Source organism: Vulpes lagopus, chromosome 3, assembly GCF_018345385.1.
Source record: "Vulpes lagopus strain Blue_001 chromosome 3, ASM1834538v1, whole genome shotgun sequence".
Lineage (NCBI taxonomy): Eukaryota > Metazoa > Chordata > Mammalia > Carnivora > Canidae > Vulpes > Vulpes lagopus.
The window spans coordinates 138,490,674-138,508,127 of record NC_054826.1 but is presented as its reverse complement, the minus strand read 5'-3'; the positions used below and the strand labels follow the sequence as shown (position 1 = coordinate 138,508,127).

The 17,454-nt window shown below is 37.5% G+C and overlaps 1 protein-coding gene across 10 annotated transcripts in view; it reads left to right on the top strand.

The window, feature by feature from the left end:
• Positions 1-17,454, top strand: part of CDC14A (cell division cycle 14A) — a 182,880-nt gene that overhangs the window by 75,003 nt on the left and 90,423 nt on the right. For all 10 annotated transcript variants that reach the window (XM_041747779.1, XM_041747781.1, XM_041747782.1 and 7 more), the window contains 2 exons: positions 12,352-12,418; positions 15,433-15,495. In XM_041747779.1, the coding sequence (XP_041603713.1) occupies positions 12,352-12,418; positions 15,433-15,495 (130 nt within the window). The remainder of the gene's footprint in view (positions 1-12,351; positions 12,419-15,432; positions 15,496-17,454) is intronic.

The window sequence follows — 17,454 nt, the reverse complement described above, 5'->3', positions numbered from 1 at the left end:
AATCCAGGTGCTGATTTTAGGTGCTGTGGTTTTTCATTCGGATGGCATAGGTTGTCTTTTCTAAGGTTAAGGTAGGATACTGTACAGTATGATGTTTTCAGTGTAGGTACATTATCATAACTGAAAGGGCTATCTGAGTTTTTTATTTGGATTTTATCCTAAAAAATTTAGAGATTTATATTAACCTAGATAAAAATTCTCTAAAAATGAAGGAAATAAAGAGTTGGATAACTTTACTCCTTATTCTTTTTTTCTTTCAACTTTATTGAGATGTAATTGACATCCACACTTTATAAGTTTAATGTGTACAGCCTAGTGCTTGGCATACATATATTGTGAAATGATTATCATGACAAATTTAGTTAACATTTATCACCTTGTATAGTGACAAAAATTTTTTTTTGCCCTTTTGATGAGAACTTTTAGGATCTGTTCTCTTAGCAATTTTCAAATCTGCTATACAGCAGTGTTAACTCTAGTCATCATGATGTGCATTACATCTTCAGGACTTATTTTACAACTGAAGGTTTGTACCTTTTGACTGCTTTCACCCAATCCCCCAATATATTGCACGTTATTGATTACATTAATTATATTAGACTTTAGAGATCAGCTTCTGGCTTGATGTGACCATCAAGGAGTATTTGTTGTGACACTACTGTTTGCAAGTCAGTATTAGTTCCATTAAGTTAATGGAATTAAGTCCCATTTACTTGTAAAATAGCTGTGTCTAAAAATGTACTTTTGCTTGTATTAAGGATAGCCAATGTGTTTGTCAAGAGTGATGTTAGCTGAAAACTAGAGGAAAAAGGTATTTTTCACCTAATTCAATTGATTGAGTCCTTCCATCTTTAGTGTTGTCTTGGCAGTTGGCCTTCAAGGGAACAAGGGGCTTTCAGTTCTGGGGTCAGAGTCAGCAGAGTTTGAATTGGCAAGCCTGACGTGAATCTTTTTAGGTATTTTTCCTTTCAGTGTATTACAAAATTTATAGTCTGTACTATTGACCAGCCGTTCTATGAACTCATATTACTTGTATTTGTCTAAGGTCTCATGAGACTACCAACTCTTAGTGGAATTCTTAGATTGTTTTCTTGGCAGGTCAGTGGCCATGGTGTCCAGATCTACATTCTCTGATGTTCATAAAACAGCGTTTGTCAAAACTCTCAGCCTCGTAAAATATGGAAAATTGCACAACTCTTCTTTTTGATTTCTTTTGTGCTTTTAAGTTCATTTTATGAAACTTCTTTGTTTATTGGCCCATATATGTCAACTTGTTAAGTTTTTTTAATATTGATGATGATTCATAAACCTGCTGAAGTCAGCTTTTTTATGACATAATATGAAAGGGAGAATAAAACTATACAGATCATAACATCCAGGATCCCAGTTTTGTTTTTTTTTTCAAGATTTTATTTATTTACTTGAGGGAGAGAGAGAGAGAGAGAGAGAGAGAGAGAGAGAGAGAGAGAGATACTTGTACTATCTTTCTCTCTCAAAGAGAGGGAGAATGAGAGAGAGCATAAGCAGTGGGAAGGGTCAGGGGGAGAGGAAGAAGCAGACTCCCCACTGAGCAGGGAGCTGATGCAGGGCTCCATCCTAGGACCCTGAGATAATGACCTGAGCCGAAGGCAGACACCCAGCCACCTGAGCCACCCAGGCACCCCTAGGCTCCCAGTTTTGAAGACAAATATAGAAAGCATGATATGAGAAACATTGACTAGGTGCAGAGGAGAGATTGAGGTAGGGTGCTGTGCTGACACCAGTGAAATAAAGCTGGATGGATGTTAAATGTTCTGTCTCCAACTGTTAGTTTTGTTTTTCTTTTTGGTTTTGGTTTTTTGCATATCTCTTCCTGGATAGGTCCAGGAATGCATTTTTGTGTGGCTATTTTATCTTAGGTTGGAGAAGAGGCCAGAACTTATAGGTAGTATTTCCCAAAGTTATGTTGGTTCTCATATTTGGTTTTTAAAAGTCTGAGAGGCTTTAAAAAATACTGGTGCCTGGGTTCTACTCCTGGAAATGTTGACATAATTGTTCTGGAGTATTGGGTTTAGGTATTGGGATTTTCAAAAACTTCCAGTATGCTGGCAAGTATGATCTACCATGGCAAAATCAAAATAAACAGGTAAAAAGATTAAAAAAACAATTAAGTTTAGAATTCTCCATCTTGCAGATTTAAAAACATATTCTCATTTTAAAGATTCTGAATGCTTCTGAGTAATAAAGAAACCTATTTAACTTCATTTAACTCAGACTTTTCCAAAGTACTTCATCCTGAATCCGTTTCCACTGCCCCCAGTTTCTGTTAATATCTGGCAGCACCAGTGTTCTGAACCACTTAGGACACATTTCCTGATCCACACCTGTGTGGAACAAAATCTCTTGAGGTTAGAATAATATGCTGCCATTTATGGAACTGTTTTTGTACTATTTCCTGAGAGTCTTGAAAATAGATGGCTTATCAAATAATGGTATTTTATCTAATATGAGCAAGAACACAGGACTTTTCTCTTAGAACTGTTTTGAGGCCAGAAAACTTCCTTACCAGAGGACCCACAAACTTCGCACTGGCAATCCTTTAAAGACATTTTTCATTAAAATGAATCCATACTGTTTGTATTAAGGGAGAGGTTTGTTGTGTTTTGGGGATGACCCCTAGTGATATCCCTGTTGCTGAGCTATGTATTAATGTAGCTGAGTCTTAGTGGGAAATCTCTGAAGCAATTACTCTAGATCATCTGGGCATGCTGGAACTTGTAGGTCTCTTAACAAAGGCTCAAAGGGGTCAGCCACTTAGAACTTGGCATTAGACTGCCTTCTTTCTTCTAAAGCAAAGTGAACATGTGCTTGTATATGTTAGATGTATTTATAAAATTTATCTCTTCACAGAAAATGTTGAACCAGATATTTGTTAGCTTAAATGTGATGATACTGTGATTTTTGTCAAAGTTTATTTAACAATTAGCTTTGTATTACAAAGGCAAGTTTTCCTTATTATGTTTTTCTTTTGAGTACCAAAAATGTAGAAACAAAATTTATTTTATGCTTTACTTTCATTTTCAATGTATCCTTATGATGGCTACCCTTTTGCTTCTCAGTGTTGATCTTTGGGGTTATTTCTTTAGATCTTTAATAACCCCTTAGATCTTTAATAAACCTTTGCTTTCAATGCTTGGCATAATGAGAAAGATCTGCATTAGTTTTGAATAGTGAGGATGTGCTAGTTTCCTGAATGTTGAAAATAGATGGGGGTTGATGGCTTATGCATTACAAACTGTTCAGTCCATTCTCAACAGTAACTTTTTTTTTTTTTAATTTTTTTTATTTATTTATGATAGTCACAGAGAGAGAGAGAGAGAGGCAGAGACACAGGCAGAGGGAGAAGCAGGCTCCATGCACCGGGAGCCCGATGTGGGATTCGATCCCGGGTCTCCAGGATCGCGCCCTGGGCCAAAGGCAGGCGCCAAACCGCTGCGCCACCCAGGGATCCCTCAACAGTAACTTTGAGTAACTTTGGCTACCATGAAAAGCAGACTCTTTATCAAATTTTTCTTGTTAATTTAGTAAATAAGTGCCATAGACAGCATCAGAGAACAGAAACAACTGTCAGGGTCTCTATGACTCACTAAATACGTGTAAGGAGGTAAATTACATCTATTCTATTTTTTTGAAACATGGTGCGATACTTCGGTGGTTTGAGTTGTGAAAGTTGGTTCAGATTACTTTTTTTTTGTTATTTCTATTTGATGGTCAGGGATCTGTGTTACCAAGTTTCTACAGAAGTCAGTGTGAAACTTTTTTTTTTTTTTTTTTAGTGTGAAACTTTTTGTACTATTTATAGTATGCTTCCGATGGCCAGTCTTAGTTGATAAATATAGTTTAGAAAAAGATTGCAATCATTTCCATTGATGAATATAGTTATTTTGTTGAATGTCTTGTTGAATATCTTTTTAATACTCAAACTAAAGGCTATTTATTATTTTAAAAAAAGATTTATTTATTTATATGAGAAAGAGCATGAACATGGGGAAGGGTAGAGGGAGAGGAAGAGAAAAAGAATCCTCAAGCAGATTCCCCTCTGCGTGCAGAGCCTGATGCAGGGCTCAATCCCAGAACCCTGAAATCATGACCTGAGCCAAAATCAAGAGACAGCTTCTTAAATGACTGAGCCATCCAGACATCCCCAATTTACTATTATTTTTATCTGTAAAGCAAAATTAGCATAGTTAAATGAATGGCACTCACTTCTTGCTAAAAGGCTCGTAGCAGAGTTTTTAGTCTGTTTTTTTTTTTTTTGTGTGCCTGTTATTGCTAATTCTTGACCAATTCTTTTCTGTTGACTTATGTGACCTTTTAAGCCATGATTTAGAGATGAGTTTTTACATATCTGTATCTTTGGATGAACAAAGTGATGTGTAGCCAGCCTTATGTTAAATCTGAAAAGTGGGAGGTTCTGTGTTCTGTTTTTCTTAGTTACTAGTCATGCTCAGCTTTTGGGCCTGCCCCATGAAGCCATTTACTTTTGCTTTTTGAATGGGAGATGCCTTTGTTCTTTCGACAAGTTCTCATCAAATACCTTTTCATCTTGTAGGCCTAGATGAAAATCAGCTCTTTTTTACCCCTGGACCTGATATATATGTGTCATGGATTTGTTCAGAGATTGGAAGTCAAGTATAATTTGGATAATTATGTGAAATATTTTGGGTCATTGTCTACTTGCCAGGTATCCATACAATATAGTCTAGAACTGAACTATCCAGTATAGTAACTACTAGCTACGTGTGCTTTTGAGCACTTGAAATTTGTTTAGTCCAAACTGAGATAGACTGTAAGTTAAAGATATATATTGGATTTTAAAGATTTAGTATACAAAGAGTAAAGTATCGTCTTTATAATTACGTTCATTAAAGATTGTTTTATATAGTTTTTGCTTTGAAAGGTCAGTAGTTCCCCACCACTTGAGTTGTTCAGTTGATCTCCTGGTTGAGTGATCTCCTGGTAATGATCATTTATCCATTCATTCAACATCTGCAACATATTAATGTATGTAGCCCTGTGCTGGACTCTGGGCATGCAGACATAAATAACACATTCTCGGTCCTTAAGGAGCTCATGATCTTGTGGCAGTTGTGTAGATGGGATTCAGGTCAGTGCTTGGGAGGATGTTTATGTGACCTTTGAGATCCTTTCCAACCCATTGCTCTGCAGATATCTGCATACCTCCTAACTACTTGCTATACAGAGAACTTACAGAGAATCATGAGATCAAAACATACGTAGAGCAGAGCTGTCCCCCAATATTTCTTCATCCATTTACTGTCAGCTCTATTTTATTCTTCAGTGTAGTCTCTATATTTTAAACGCTGTGCCTCTGTTCTTTATTCTTTCATTTCAAATAACTACATTACCAGAAATGCCTTCTTATTGCTTTGTGTGAATATATTCTTTCATCTCCGGTTTCGTCTAACATTTACAAGGTTGCTTCTTTCTGAGTGATGTCTAGATTCTTAAGTTACAAGCAGTCGTCTGTTGGTAAACTGGCTCTGTAAGTAAAAAACCTTTGTTGATTTCTGTGATATAAATACACTCACTAATGCTGATTTGGCTTCTCAAACTTCCTGAATATTCAATAATCACTCCTTGGGAGCCTATAGGAAACAGTTCTCTGACAAAAGTGGATTAAGCCCTTTCTCTTTGAATCTAATTGTGCATGGTAGTTCTTATTGTCTTCAATTTTTCTCTGGGTATGTGGGTGCTCAGTCTGTTAAGTGTCTGCTTTTGGCTCAGGTCATGATCTCAGGGTCCTGGGATCGAACCTTGTATTGAGCTCCCTGCTCAGTGGAGAGGCTGCTTCTCCCCATCTCTCTCCCTCTCTCCTCCATGTTCATGCTCTATCTCAAATAAATAAAACCTTAAAAGATTTTTTTCTTCTATTGTTTCTTTGCAAAATAAATGCAAAAACATAAAAAAAATCCCAATTGCTTCATCTGTTCAAATATTCATTCATTTAGTTTTTCATTCAACAAATTCATATTGATTGCCAGCTGCTCTCAAGGTCATGGTTACTAGATTTTTATAATCACTTTATAATAGCTTTATGGTTCAGGTGACTATTACGCTAGATGTCACATATAAAATGAGTTGTCAGGATAGATGGAGTTTAGATGGTCAGGCATGAGGTTGGGTTAAATTTGTATCTGGTTATGTGTAGACAGCTGTTGGCTGTAACATTAGTCTTCTATATTGGAGCTAGAGATGTATGATTTATTCTTCAGCAGAGGTGAATGATTAGAAACCCTATGTGTTTGGGGTATTAACTTATCTCTGAATGAAGAGTAGCCTTACATTTACCTGTTTAAGAGAGTTAAATCAATGCATGGCAAAACTATCATGACAGATAAAGGTAACCGCTTTGGTTTCCCCAGGCAGCATGGAGTGTGCGTACTTTCTCCTGTAGCTGAAGTCTGTGGATTTCATTTGTCCTTTATGGGGGAGGTAGCAATACAACATGTCCTCTTATTTAACCTAGTAAATATCTGTCTCAGTAAGTATGAGTGAGTGAGTAATGAATACATGGATAAATGAGTGAAAAAGCAAACCAGGAATTAAGTAAACAGTTGGGAATTGTAATTGCAATAAAAAACTGTGGGACTTTTAAAACTTTCTATCATATTAGTATTGCAACTTAAGTTCTAAAAGCTCTGTATAGTCTCTCTAAAGTATGTGGGTGAAAATAAAAGTGTGTGTTGAATACCACTTGACAAATTCCTTTACTTAATTTAAATGTTTATTCAATATCTATTTTGTGCCAGGCAGTATATTAGGTACTAGGGAGAGAAGGGTGAGTAAAAAATATATAGATCCTACCTTCTTTGAGACTGTTATAGAGAGAGAGGCCGAGCCAAATAAGCATGCCACAATATCATGTCAAACTACAGTTAAGTCCAATAAAAAAAAGTTGGGGACCCGCTATAGCCAGGGTGGCCTTGAGGCTTTTTTTCCCTGGTGACTTAGACCTATGAGCTGTGATCCGAAGGGTAACCTAGTCAAAAGGGAGTGGGAGAAAATGTGACCAGCAGGAGCAAAGATCCTATGGTGAGAGCAGAGGGCCCTATCCAACGGGCTTAGGCAAGGCCTTGTGATGGGCAGATCATAAGGGAGCATGATACGAGGAGGCCTAGGCAGGCAGGGTCAGATACCACCAGGCCTTATGTTCGTTGATTTGAAATTTCCCGTGAAAGCAACAGAATTCAGTGAAGGGTGTTAGTCAAAGAGTGACTAGATTGGATTACCTTTAAAAAAAATATCACTCTGGCTGCTGTGAGAAGACTGATCAGGAAGGTGAGGCATGGGTGTGGGAAGGCTGTTGCAGGAGTCCATCTGAGAGGTAGTGGGGGAGTTGGAGAGAAGTCCATGTAGCCCAGGGGCAGTTAAGACAGAAAAAGCAATGGGACATGGTGGTCGACAGGATGAGGGGAATGAAAGCTGGAGGGACATCTAAGTTCTAACGAATGATTGTGGAAGCTAAGTCTTTTAGGAGATAGGCAGTGCTAGAGGACTGGATTATTATTGTTGTTTTGGGGTGGGGCAGCTGCAAGAAGGTCTTTTTATGCAGTGAATGTGAGAAGCCTTAAGTCACCCAAATGGTATATGGTTGGCTATACTGTTGTGCAGTCTTAAGGAGTTTGTGTTAGAGCAATTTATATGGATGAAATAGTGTAGAGCAGTTTTCAAAATGTGCTCCTTTCTACCAGTGGCATTAATACCCCCTGGAAACCTGTTAGAAATGCAGATTCTCAGGCTCTGCCCCAGACCTATTAGATTAGGACCTTGGGTGGGGCCCAGCATTTTGTATTTAAGGAACCATCCAGGTGATGCGGATGTTTTCCCAGCTAGTCCTAGGCTAGGGAGAGAGCACGAAATGACAGGAATTTGAGTCTGGTATTGAACCTTGAGAATCTCTAATTGTTAAGGATTGGGAGGCAAAGGATGGCTTTGCCAAGAAGATTGGGCAGGAGTGATATTTGGAGAGGTAGAAGAAAAATCCAGGAAGCTAGTGAAGAGAGTATTCAAAGGAGTGCGATGCTTTTGCTGACAAATTCAATAAAATGGTGCTTGGGAAATATTCCCTGGGCATAGAAGAAGTAGATACAGAGAAACACAAAGTAGGTTATTGATTGCCAAGGGTGGGGAGGGAGAGTGAGCAATTTACTGTAAATGGGTGAAGAGTTTCTTTTTTGGGGGATGCACAACTGTTTTGGAATTAGTGGTGATATGAGTTGTGATGTACCAAAAGCCACGGCATTGTGATTATGCTAAAATAAATCACTGAACTGTCCACTTCAAAAAGGCTAAATTCACAATTCTTCAGAGAAGTCTTGTGATTCCTTTTAAAGGGGAGGCTGTAAGGAGAGGGGTGGTGGTTGAGGGGAGATATTCAGTCAAGAAAGTTTGGAATGGTTTTTCTTCTTTTGAAGATGGTAGAGACCTGAAAATGTTTAAATTCTGTTGGGAAGGACCCCAGGTAGAGATCTGGAGAAGAAAGTGATCATCAGTTGTGTTGAATAATGATACAGTTTCAGAGTTGAAGGGACTTCCATGGTTAACTGTGTTTTCCTAACCTGGATCTCCATTTTTACAACAAAGTAGGTGAAAAATCATCCTGAAGCAATCCTCTGATTCAATCTTGAATGTTGCATGGGGCAGGTATCTTGCTGTCTTCCAGGGCCAACCATTCTATTTTCAGATGGTTCTGACTGCCCTGAGGGGTTGAGGGAAGTCATCAGGGAAGACTGATTTATAATATGGGAAATAATATTTCTTTTATAGAATAAAATCTCTCTGCTTCTTGAATGGACTTTCAATCTTATTTCAGTCATTTCCTTCATTCTCACTTCCCAAAGGGCCCAGTGCTGCCAAATCCTGAACCTTTGGGGAAATTTCTAGTATTAGCTGGGTTGATTCCTTTTTTTTTTTTTTTTTAAGATTTTATTTACATATTCATGAGAGACACACAAAGAGGCAGAGACAAAGGCAGAGGGAGAAGCTGGCTCCCTTCAGGAAGCCTGATACGGAGCTTGATCCCAGGACTCCACATCATGACCTCAGCCAAAGGCAGACCCACCCACAATCACTGAGCCAACCAGGCGCCCGATTCTCTAACTTTCTCACTGGCATCTTAATGTTCAGTTTTCTTGGTTTTGTAATTTACTACCCCTCATCTGTCTGATTTCCAGCTTTCGGGATTTTATTGCTGTTTTCTGCTCTCTTATTCTCCCTGAAGTTGTTGGAATCCATTTTTAAAAAGCCTTTCAAAATTCTCTTTTTAGTGTGGTTTTGGCAGACTGTGTGTCCAATCTGCCACCTCTTCCTTTTCTTTCTCTCTTTTTCCCATGAGAGAATATGTAATACATTTTTGTATCCCTTCACTTTTTATGGTTATTCTCTTTGACGAAGTAGGAGGCAGGTTCCAATATTAAGCCATTTCTCTCAGTTGATATGGGGGCAGGTTTTGGGAACCTATCGTCTCCATGCAGCTGTCATGAGGATTAATTACCCCCCGGAGTGATGGGTATAGTCTCCTTGGTGGGTATGTCATCTCCTTTCCCCAGTTCTGAGGATGGGATCTAATTTTATTGCATCCCTTATTATTTTTCTAGCTGCAAACTTCTTGTCTTTCTAGCCTGCTGTGACTGCTTTGTATCCTAATTCTGTCCCATAGCATGTTAACTCACCCTCCTCTCTCAGGTCTGCAGATTTGATCATCAGGTCACCAGAGCTCTCTTTCAGGCACCAGGAAAAACTGTGGCTATGATAGGACAAGAGATAACATGATCGTCTCATCAAACTTTGCAGACAGCCAGAAAGATGGGGTCTGGAGCTTTTCTGATGACTTACCTGTGTGAATTTGTTTAGGTGACTCTAGCCATGGGAAGACATACTTCAGAGAATAAGGAGTACTTCCAATTTCTTAAAATTATTTTACTCTTTTAAATAAAGTTTTTTTTTCCCTTTTCTTCACTTAATCAGTAATTTTTAATCTAGGGTCTGTGGAGATAGTTCAAGAGTTGTTGATTCTGAATGACAAGAAAAATGTCTTTGTTTTCACTAATCATATAACTGATAAAATTACCTTCAATTATAAATGTTGGAAATAAACTCTAGTAGTATTAGCAATATGAATGTCACAATAGAAATTACAGACATTTTTGTATCCCATTATAGTTTTGGCATGCATCTTATATATTTCATATATCTTATTATTTATGTTCATTCCTTCTTCAAAATTATAGTTATTGTTAAACCTACTAGATCTTGTTACATACTAATAAACAGTAAGTTAGGTAAATATTATGGTATTGTAAGTTTGTTTTTTGTATTTTGAGAAATTTGAATTATTCTTTTGTTATTCATTTATATTTTATACATTTAAAAGCATTATTCTGAGAAAAAGCACTCACAAGCTTCATCTGATTGCTAAGAGGTTCATGACACACAAGAGATTCTGAACCGAGAAAAGGAGTTCACAAGTTTCATCAGATTGCTAAGAGGTCCGTGACACACAAAAAATTCTGAACCCTTGTCCCAAAGAGACAAGTGCCTACAAAAGAATATGTGATTGTTTCTATAAACCACTATTTTATCTTGGATCCCCAGCTACACCTTTCTCTGGCTTAATCCATTAAAATATGTTTTTTAATGTATGGCCTATGTCTATACAAGATATTTGGAAGAGGAGCTATTTTGGTTTTCACTGACCCAGGAATTCAGATGGCGCTAAAAAAGAAGTCTTGAAATCAGACTTACGTATCTAGAATATCCCTTCCTATTTACATAGGTTAACTTTGAAGTTTTAGGACTTAAACATTTCTGGTAAGTTGCTTGGCTAACTTACTGTCTTTTTTTTTTTTTTTTAAGATTTTATTTGTTTATTCATGAGAGACACAGAGAGAGATTGAGAGGCAGAGACACAGGCAGAGGGAGAAGTAGGTTCCATGCAGGGAGCCTGACGATCCCGGGTCCCCAGGATCACACCCTGGGCTGAAGGCGGCGCTCAACCACTTAGCCACCCGGGCTGCCCTAACTTACAGTTTTATATTAGGTTATCAGGGTGCTGAAACCCAGTGACGTTAAAGTTCCATTTTAACTTACGGCGTGGCAGCCATAGGTTCAAGTTGCCTTGGATGGTTGTGATATGTTAATTATATGTTAAAGCCTTTACAGGTAATTTTCTCCCCATGGAGCATCATCTGGCACCTTCCCCACTGCTGCCCTTGGACTGACTTTCTGTGCTGCATTTGACTTTTGTTATTGGCAGGTGCCGGACAGCTCTGTTCCTTTGGGTCAGCAGTGGGGCCTAGGGAGAGAGACTGAGAACCTTGAGGTCAAGTTTCTTGCCTTGGACACCTTGGAACACAGCTAGTGTTAAAGCTCTAGTGCCAGTTCTTGCTTCACCTGAACTTGATACTTCAGTTTTATGTTGCCTGAAGCAAGTCTGCTAAGTTACTCTAAAAATTTAAATAAAGTATGAAGTACTCAATTTTCGGTGCAGTAGATTCCCACTCCTTTTGATAACAACACTTCATGGTGCATTAGAAGCTCTCATGGATCCGACAGGAGATTATTCGGAAGTGTGACTGCCTCTTCCATAGTTTTTTTTTTTTTTTTTGGTGGTGCTGAGGAGGGTGGGTAGATGGATGTGGCCGCATTTAATCCATGATAATAACAGCTAGCTTCTGATGACTTGCCTACATTGTCCTCCTTACATTTTTATACTTGTATTTATCATATTCCTGACGGGTGGTTGTTCCTCTGTCAGAATACCTTTAGTGATTATGAATCTTTTACTTAATGAAACAGTCTAGTTCACTGTTAATAATATAAAGAATAGTCATAATATTTATTAGGCGCTTCCTATATCCTAGGGTCTTATATGAAGGACTTTATATTTATTAGATGTAATCTGACAACAATCCTGTGAATGGCAGATACTATCAGTAACATCATTTCAGAGATGGGAAACCAAGACTCATAGAGGTAAAATAACTTGCTCGTGGTCCCAGCCATATGTGGCAGAGCTGGAATTTGAATGAAGGCAGTCTGACTTCAGAGCTCAGGCTCTTAGATCTGCTTTTCTGGTTAATTCTGCCTATTGCATTAAAGCAGTTTCAGAAATGATTCAGTAAAGCTCTAAGAGTAGTTAACTAATAGGATCTGATGGGTTACATTAATTTATTGTGTTGACAGCTGTGAAGCCAAACAAGCATATCGTCAGTTGACTTTGGTATTTTATTATTTGAATATTCTGAATGTGCGTTTTTAGTGTTTTGTTTTGTTTTTTTGTATTTATAGGGATGCTTCCTTTGGAAATTGCACTTATAATCTCACCATCCTCGACTGTTTGCAGGGAATCAGAAAGGTAATAATTCTCCTTGCTGTAGTTGACATAGAAGTTTCAAAATATGAAAAAAGAATAATGTCAACATCCTTGTTTGTCATTGCAGAGAAGAAAGGACAGGCAGTGAGCAGAAGGCTTTCACTTCTTGATGGAATGATTGATCTGTAAAATATAGACTGTCAGGCAAATTGAGGAGTGTCTGGGAGTAACTCTAATTCCTTATTGCAGTAGAAGGGCTTTCTCTTTCTTATTTAAATTAATCCTGTTCTGGGGCAGATGTATCATTTCTATCTGCTGCTCTGCCTGTGACATTGCTTTGTCACTGATGCGGTTTCCTTATCAAGCTAGAGTTTAGTGTGGGAGAGATAGGAAGCCACTGCACACCTCTTTTACTGTGGGGGAGAACATTTTCATGTTGGTTTCCTATCTGGATATTATTACATGCCTATGAAGGAGTAAGAAGGCCAGATATTATTATTTCATTTTTATAGATGAGGAAACAATCCTAGAGAAGGTAAGTTATTCTTAGGGCCATAGGGAGTTATTAGCAGGGCTAATTCTAACTCACATTTCCTTATCAATTTGGAGCTTTCTAATATATCAGGGTGTCTTATAAATCAAAGGTTGTTCTAGAAGCATCGATCTACTGGGAAGTCATGCACAGTGCATGCTATACTGTGAATTCTAATGAAGGTTCAGAGTACATGATTCCATCTTGAATGTATAGCCATGATTTATCATCAGTCAGGAATGTACATATTGCATAACCCATTGGCAAGGGTCATTACGGATTATACACACACTATCAGCAGTGACTCTTGTTCCAGTTTTTCTCTGATGTAATACAAAACTGATTTTGTTACATTTTGAGTTGAGAAAATTGGTTATGTATACTAGTTTTGTGGGTTTATTTTTGACTTTGATATATCATTTATAAATGAATTTAAGCTCTGTAAAAGTTTAAAATAGTTTCAAATATTTTTCTTTTCACTTAAAAACTGTCAAAATGCTCTAGAACATCCCGCAAATAATGTCACAAACCCAGACTTCTAGTAACACAAGTTAAGAACCCTTATGGAGATATTATTCAATATGTAATTCACTGTGATAGCATTTAGAAAGTATGCCTGAGGGGTAAAAAAGTAACTTACTTATTGTTGTTATTATTTTGTCTGTTCTGCCATCTGGTACAGGCTGTTTATAAATTTATGAAGTTCAGAAAGAGTTCACACTGGAATATCCCTGCCTGTTGTGGTAACTTGGTAACTTGATATAGAAATTTATGACATCCTTCCTGCTATAGAGGAAAGGTGTGACTTTGTTCATGGATAAAGTCTTCTGTGAATTTCTTGTTCCATCAAGTGCTGGGGTTTATTTTACCCAAATGTAGATGAGATTTTAGAAGATTTGGCAGTGTTCAACATGTCTTTGAGACATACTACCCTTCCCCATACTCTCTCTTACATAATAAGCCACTGTGTTCTGGGCAATTGCTGTGACAAAGAGTATCATACTCCTAAGAATGTAGACAGAGTGTGGCTGCATTTTTGCCTTTTTAGGAAGCATAGCTTTCTGATTTTGTTGTATTGGCATCATCATAAGCATAGTTCACATGTGTGTGAACTACACACAGAAACATGTACAAACACACACTTTGAATGAAGAGAAAGGAAGGAACGTTGTAGGTCCTCGGTATATTTTTCTCACTGCTTTCACTGGATTGGTGCATCTGGATCCACTAAATTGCTTTGTTTAAAGGTGAAAGGATTTAAAAAATTTGTTTTGCTTGTAAAACAAGTGTTGACTAAACCACTGTTGTCAGAATTTATCATTTATAAGAAACACCTAGAAGGCATGTTAAAATGCTGATCCTACCCCCAAAGAATCACATTTAATAGTTCTGGGATGGCGTTTAGGAATTTGTATTTTAAAGTGCTTCTGTTGTAGGTGATCCGTGTTCTGCCTTTTGGAAAACATTGGTCTCTAAAGTATTTTCAAAGATAGATGTACGAGAACTTGACTTAATAGATTCTTCTGTTTTTAAAGACTTGAATATGTAACTTTTAAAAGTAACAGTGGTTTTGTATTCTATTCTAATCTGTATAGCTTCATGACTTATAAAAGACTGTCCTCTTCAAAATTTTGTATCTGAGCAAGCTGGATAGTTTTCAAAGTTCTAAGTCATTAGTTATAAAAAGGAGTAATGAATGTTTTCTTTGTGTTGTTAAAAATATCAGCTCTTCCTCTAAATTGTAAGAGCAGTCAAGTAAGCTTTTACTCTGTCAGTAACTATTACCATAAAACAAATTCTCTCAAAGAGTTTTAGGAACAATTAAGGGCCTATTAAGTAAAAATGCCCCTTTTGCTAAGTGGCTCATTAGTGATAAAAGAGAAACAAAACCTCAGGAATAATTGATTTTTCTTCTCCTATCTGAAAAGTTAATCACTGTTATATATTCTATCATAGTTAGATGTGAATTAATTGCATAGTTCCCAAAAGGTTTTTTTTTTAAAAAGATTTTATTTATTTATTTATTTATTTATTTATTTATTTATTTATGAGCGACACCGAGAAAGAGGCAGAGACACAGGCAGAAGGAGAAGCAGGCTCCCTGAGAGCCCGATGTGGGACTCGATCCTGGAACTCCAGAATCAGGTCCTGAGCCCAAGGCAGACAGACACTCAACCACTGAGCCACCCAGACATCCCCCCAACAGGTTTTAACTCTACTTTTGCTAGCATATTCCATTTTATATACATGATTGATTTTTATACAAAACTAATGTAAATTAGGACTCTAGATACATTTTGTGGGACATATTTTCATGCTTTTGTAAGTGTTAAGTCCCACTTGTGAGAAAGTTTCAGTGCAAAATTACTAATGTTAGAAGGTGATTTCTAGATATGCGTTATAAATGAAAGATTTCAAGCTTTTTCCTTCAGGTTAATGAGATCATCTGTGAACAGGAATTCTAGGAATGACTAGAGGACTTACCAATTTTTCGTGAAAAAACTAATTCAAATTCTGCTTCTAGGGATTACAACATGGATTTTTTGACTTTGAGACATTTGATGTGGATGAATATGAACATTATGAGGTTTGTACATTTTAATATTTTGCAAGATATAATTTCATGTTAATTAAAGTCCCCTACCTCCTCACTCTTCCTCACCCTCCAACACTCAGGTATTGCAAATTGAATGGCTGCTAAAATAAAAGCATCCTGGAGTTTTCTGTAGTTGTCAGTTTTGTCCTTTCAGCTTGGTTATTGCCTTTGAACCAGGAATCACCAAAATTTTAGTTTGGGAAAAACATCATATCTATAATGTTCTTCCACCAAACCTCTGTTGACAATTATTTTACATGTTTAGTTTATAAGAAAAAATAATTTCAAAGTATAGTTTGCTAGTGATTCTGAGTTACTGTTAATTTAAAATTCAGTTTCTGTTTAAAACAAAACTAGACTTGCATTTTATAATATTATTGACTGGATAAATTTTATTTTGAAATGTGGCTGAATTTGCCTAGTTCTACGAGTTGGCTGAGTTTTTTTCCCCTTGTCATCATGAAGCTTTCGAATAATGTCTTGCCTGCTCAGTGATGCAGTTTAGGCAAGGGCTGTCCCAGCCAGGTTGTGGTTTAAGGAGGCAGTGAAGAAGAGCACTTTCTGAATAGGAGGAGGAGGAGTCTAGAAGCAGTTAGCTTTTCTGGAAGATGAGAAGCCTGTAGAATGTGAGTAGGCCCAACATTCTATGCAAGTGAGCTCATCTGTTGGGGGTTCTCCAGAGGACCTGTGAAATGTATCACTATGCTTAGCAACAGAGGGCAGCCCTCCCACTTTGGGCTCTAGTTCAGGATTTCTGTTTGGAAATCCTGCTTACATGTTAAACTTAACATGTCTGAAAAGAAACTGGCCATCTTGTCACTCAAACATGGTCTTCTGAAGCTTCATTCCTTTGTATCAATGGCACCACCATCCTGCAGTTCCCAGGCTCAAGAACAGAAGCGCTTCTCTTTCCCTCCCAATCTAAGCAGCATTTGAACTCTGGGGGTGTGTTTCATCTTTCCTGTCCTTTCTGTTCTCCCTTCCTTCCCTTTGGCTCAGGTGCCAGTGCCTTTCCTTGTGGACTATTATAAGCACTCTCTAATGAGCCCTGGCCCTTCTTCCCTTGTTGGTCTTTCATCCATGTGACTGAGTGATCATAAAACAGGGCTCTCATCATTCTTGACCCCAAACTGCTCAGCCTTCCTTTCTGCCCCGTGCCCACCCTCTTTAACATTTCCCCTCCTCCATTTCGTGTGTGTCAGATCTACACAGATCATTACTCTCTTGGGTACTTTCTCCCTTCAGTTTCATATGTTACAATTTGCACTTTCCATTTCTCTATCATGGCTGATTGTGTACAGCTTTATTTTTCTTATTGGATCGCAAATTCCTTGTGAGGTAGGACATGGCTAAATGGAAAAATTTATACCTAGTTCTTGGATAGAAGGATTTAACATCATAAAACTGCTATTTCTCCTCAAATTAATAAATTTAGTGTAATTTATTAAAAATCTTGAGCTAGCTTACTTTCTTTCTTGCCAAAAAAGCGTTGTTCTCATGGCATTTTTATTAGTGGCAAAAAAAAAAATTCATCCCCGCAAACCCCGTCCCCCAACTAGAAACAAAGAGACTGTCCACTTATAAGAAGGGAAGATTGAATCCTTGTAGTACACACAGACACCATGGAATGGTTGTAGTGATGTGAAAAGGGGAATTTGAGCTATATTGCGTGTCTTCGAATGATTTCTCTAACATATTCTTTGGAAGAAAAGATACAGATAAGCACTCATAATGTAATCCCCTCCTTTAATAAACAATAATGAGATCCCATTTCACCTATATATGTATATCTGTATTAGAAGAGCAGGGCTGATTTCCTGTAGAGCTAATAAAGCTTAAAATTTAGAGACCTCCACTTCTATGGGCACCCTTTAAGGTCCTATATACCTAATTGTGTATTTATAATTCTGTATTTTTTTTGAAAGATTTTATTTGTTTATTCATGAGAGA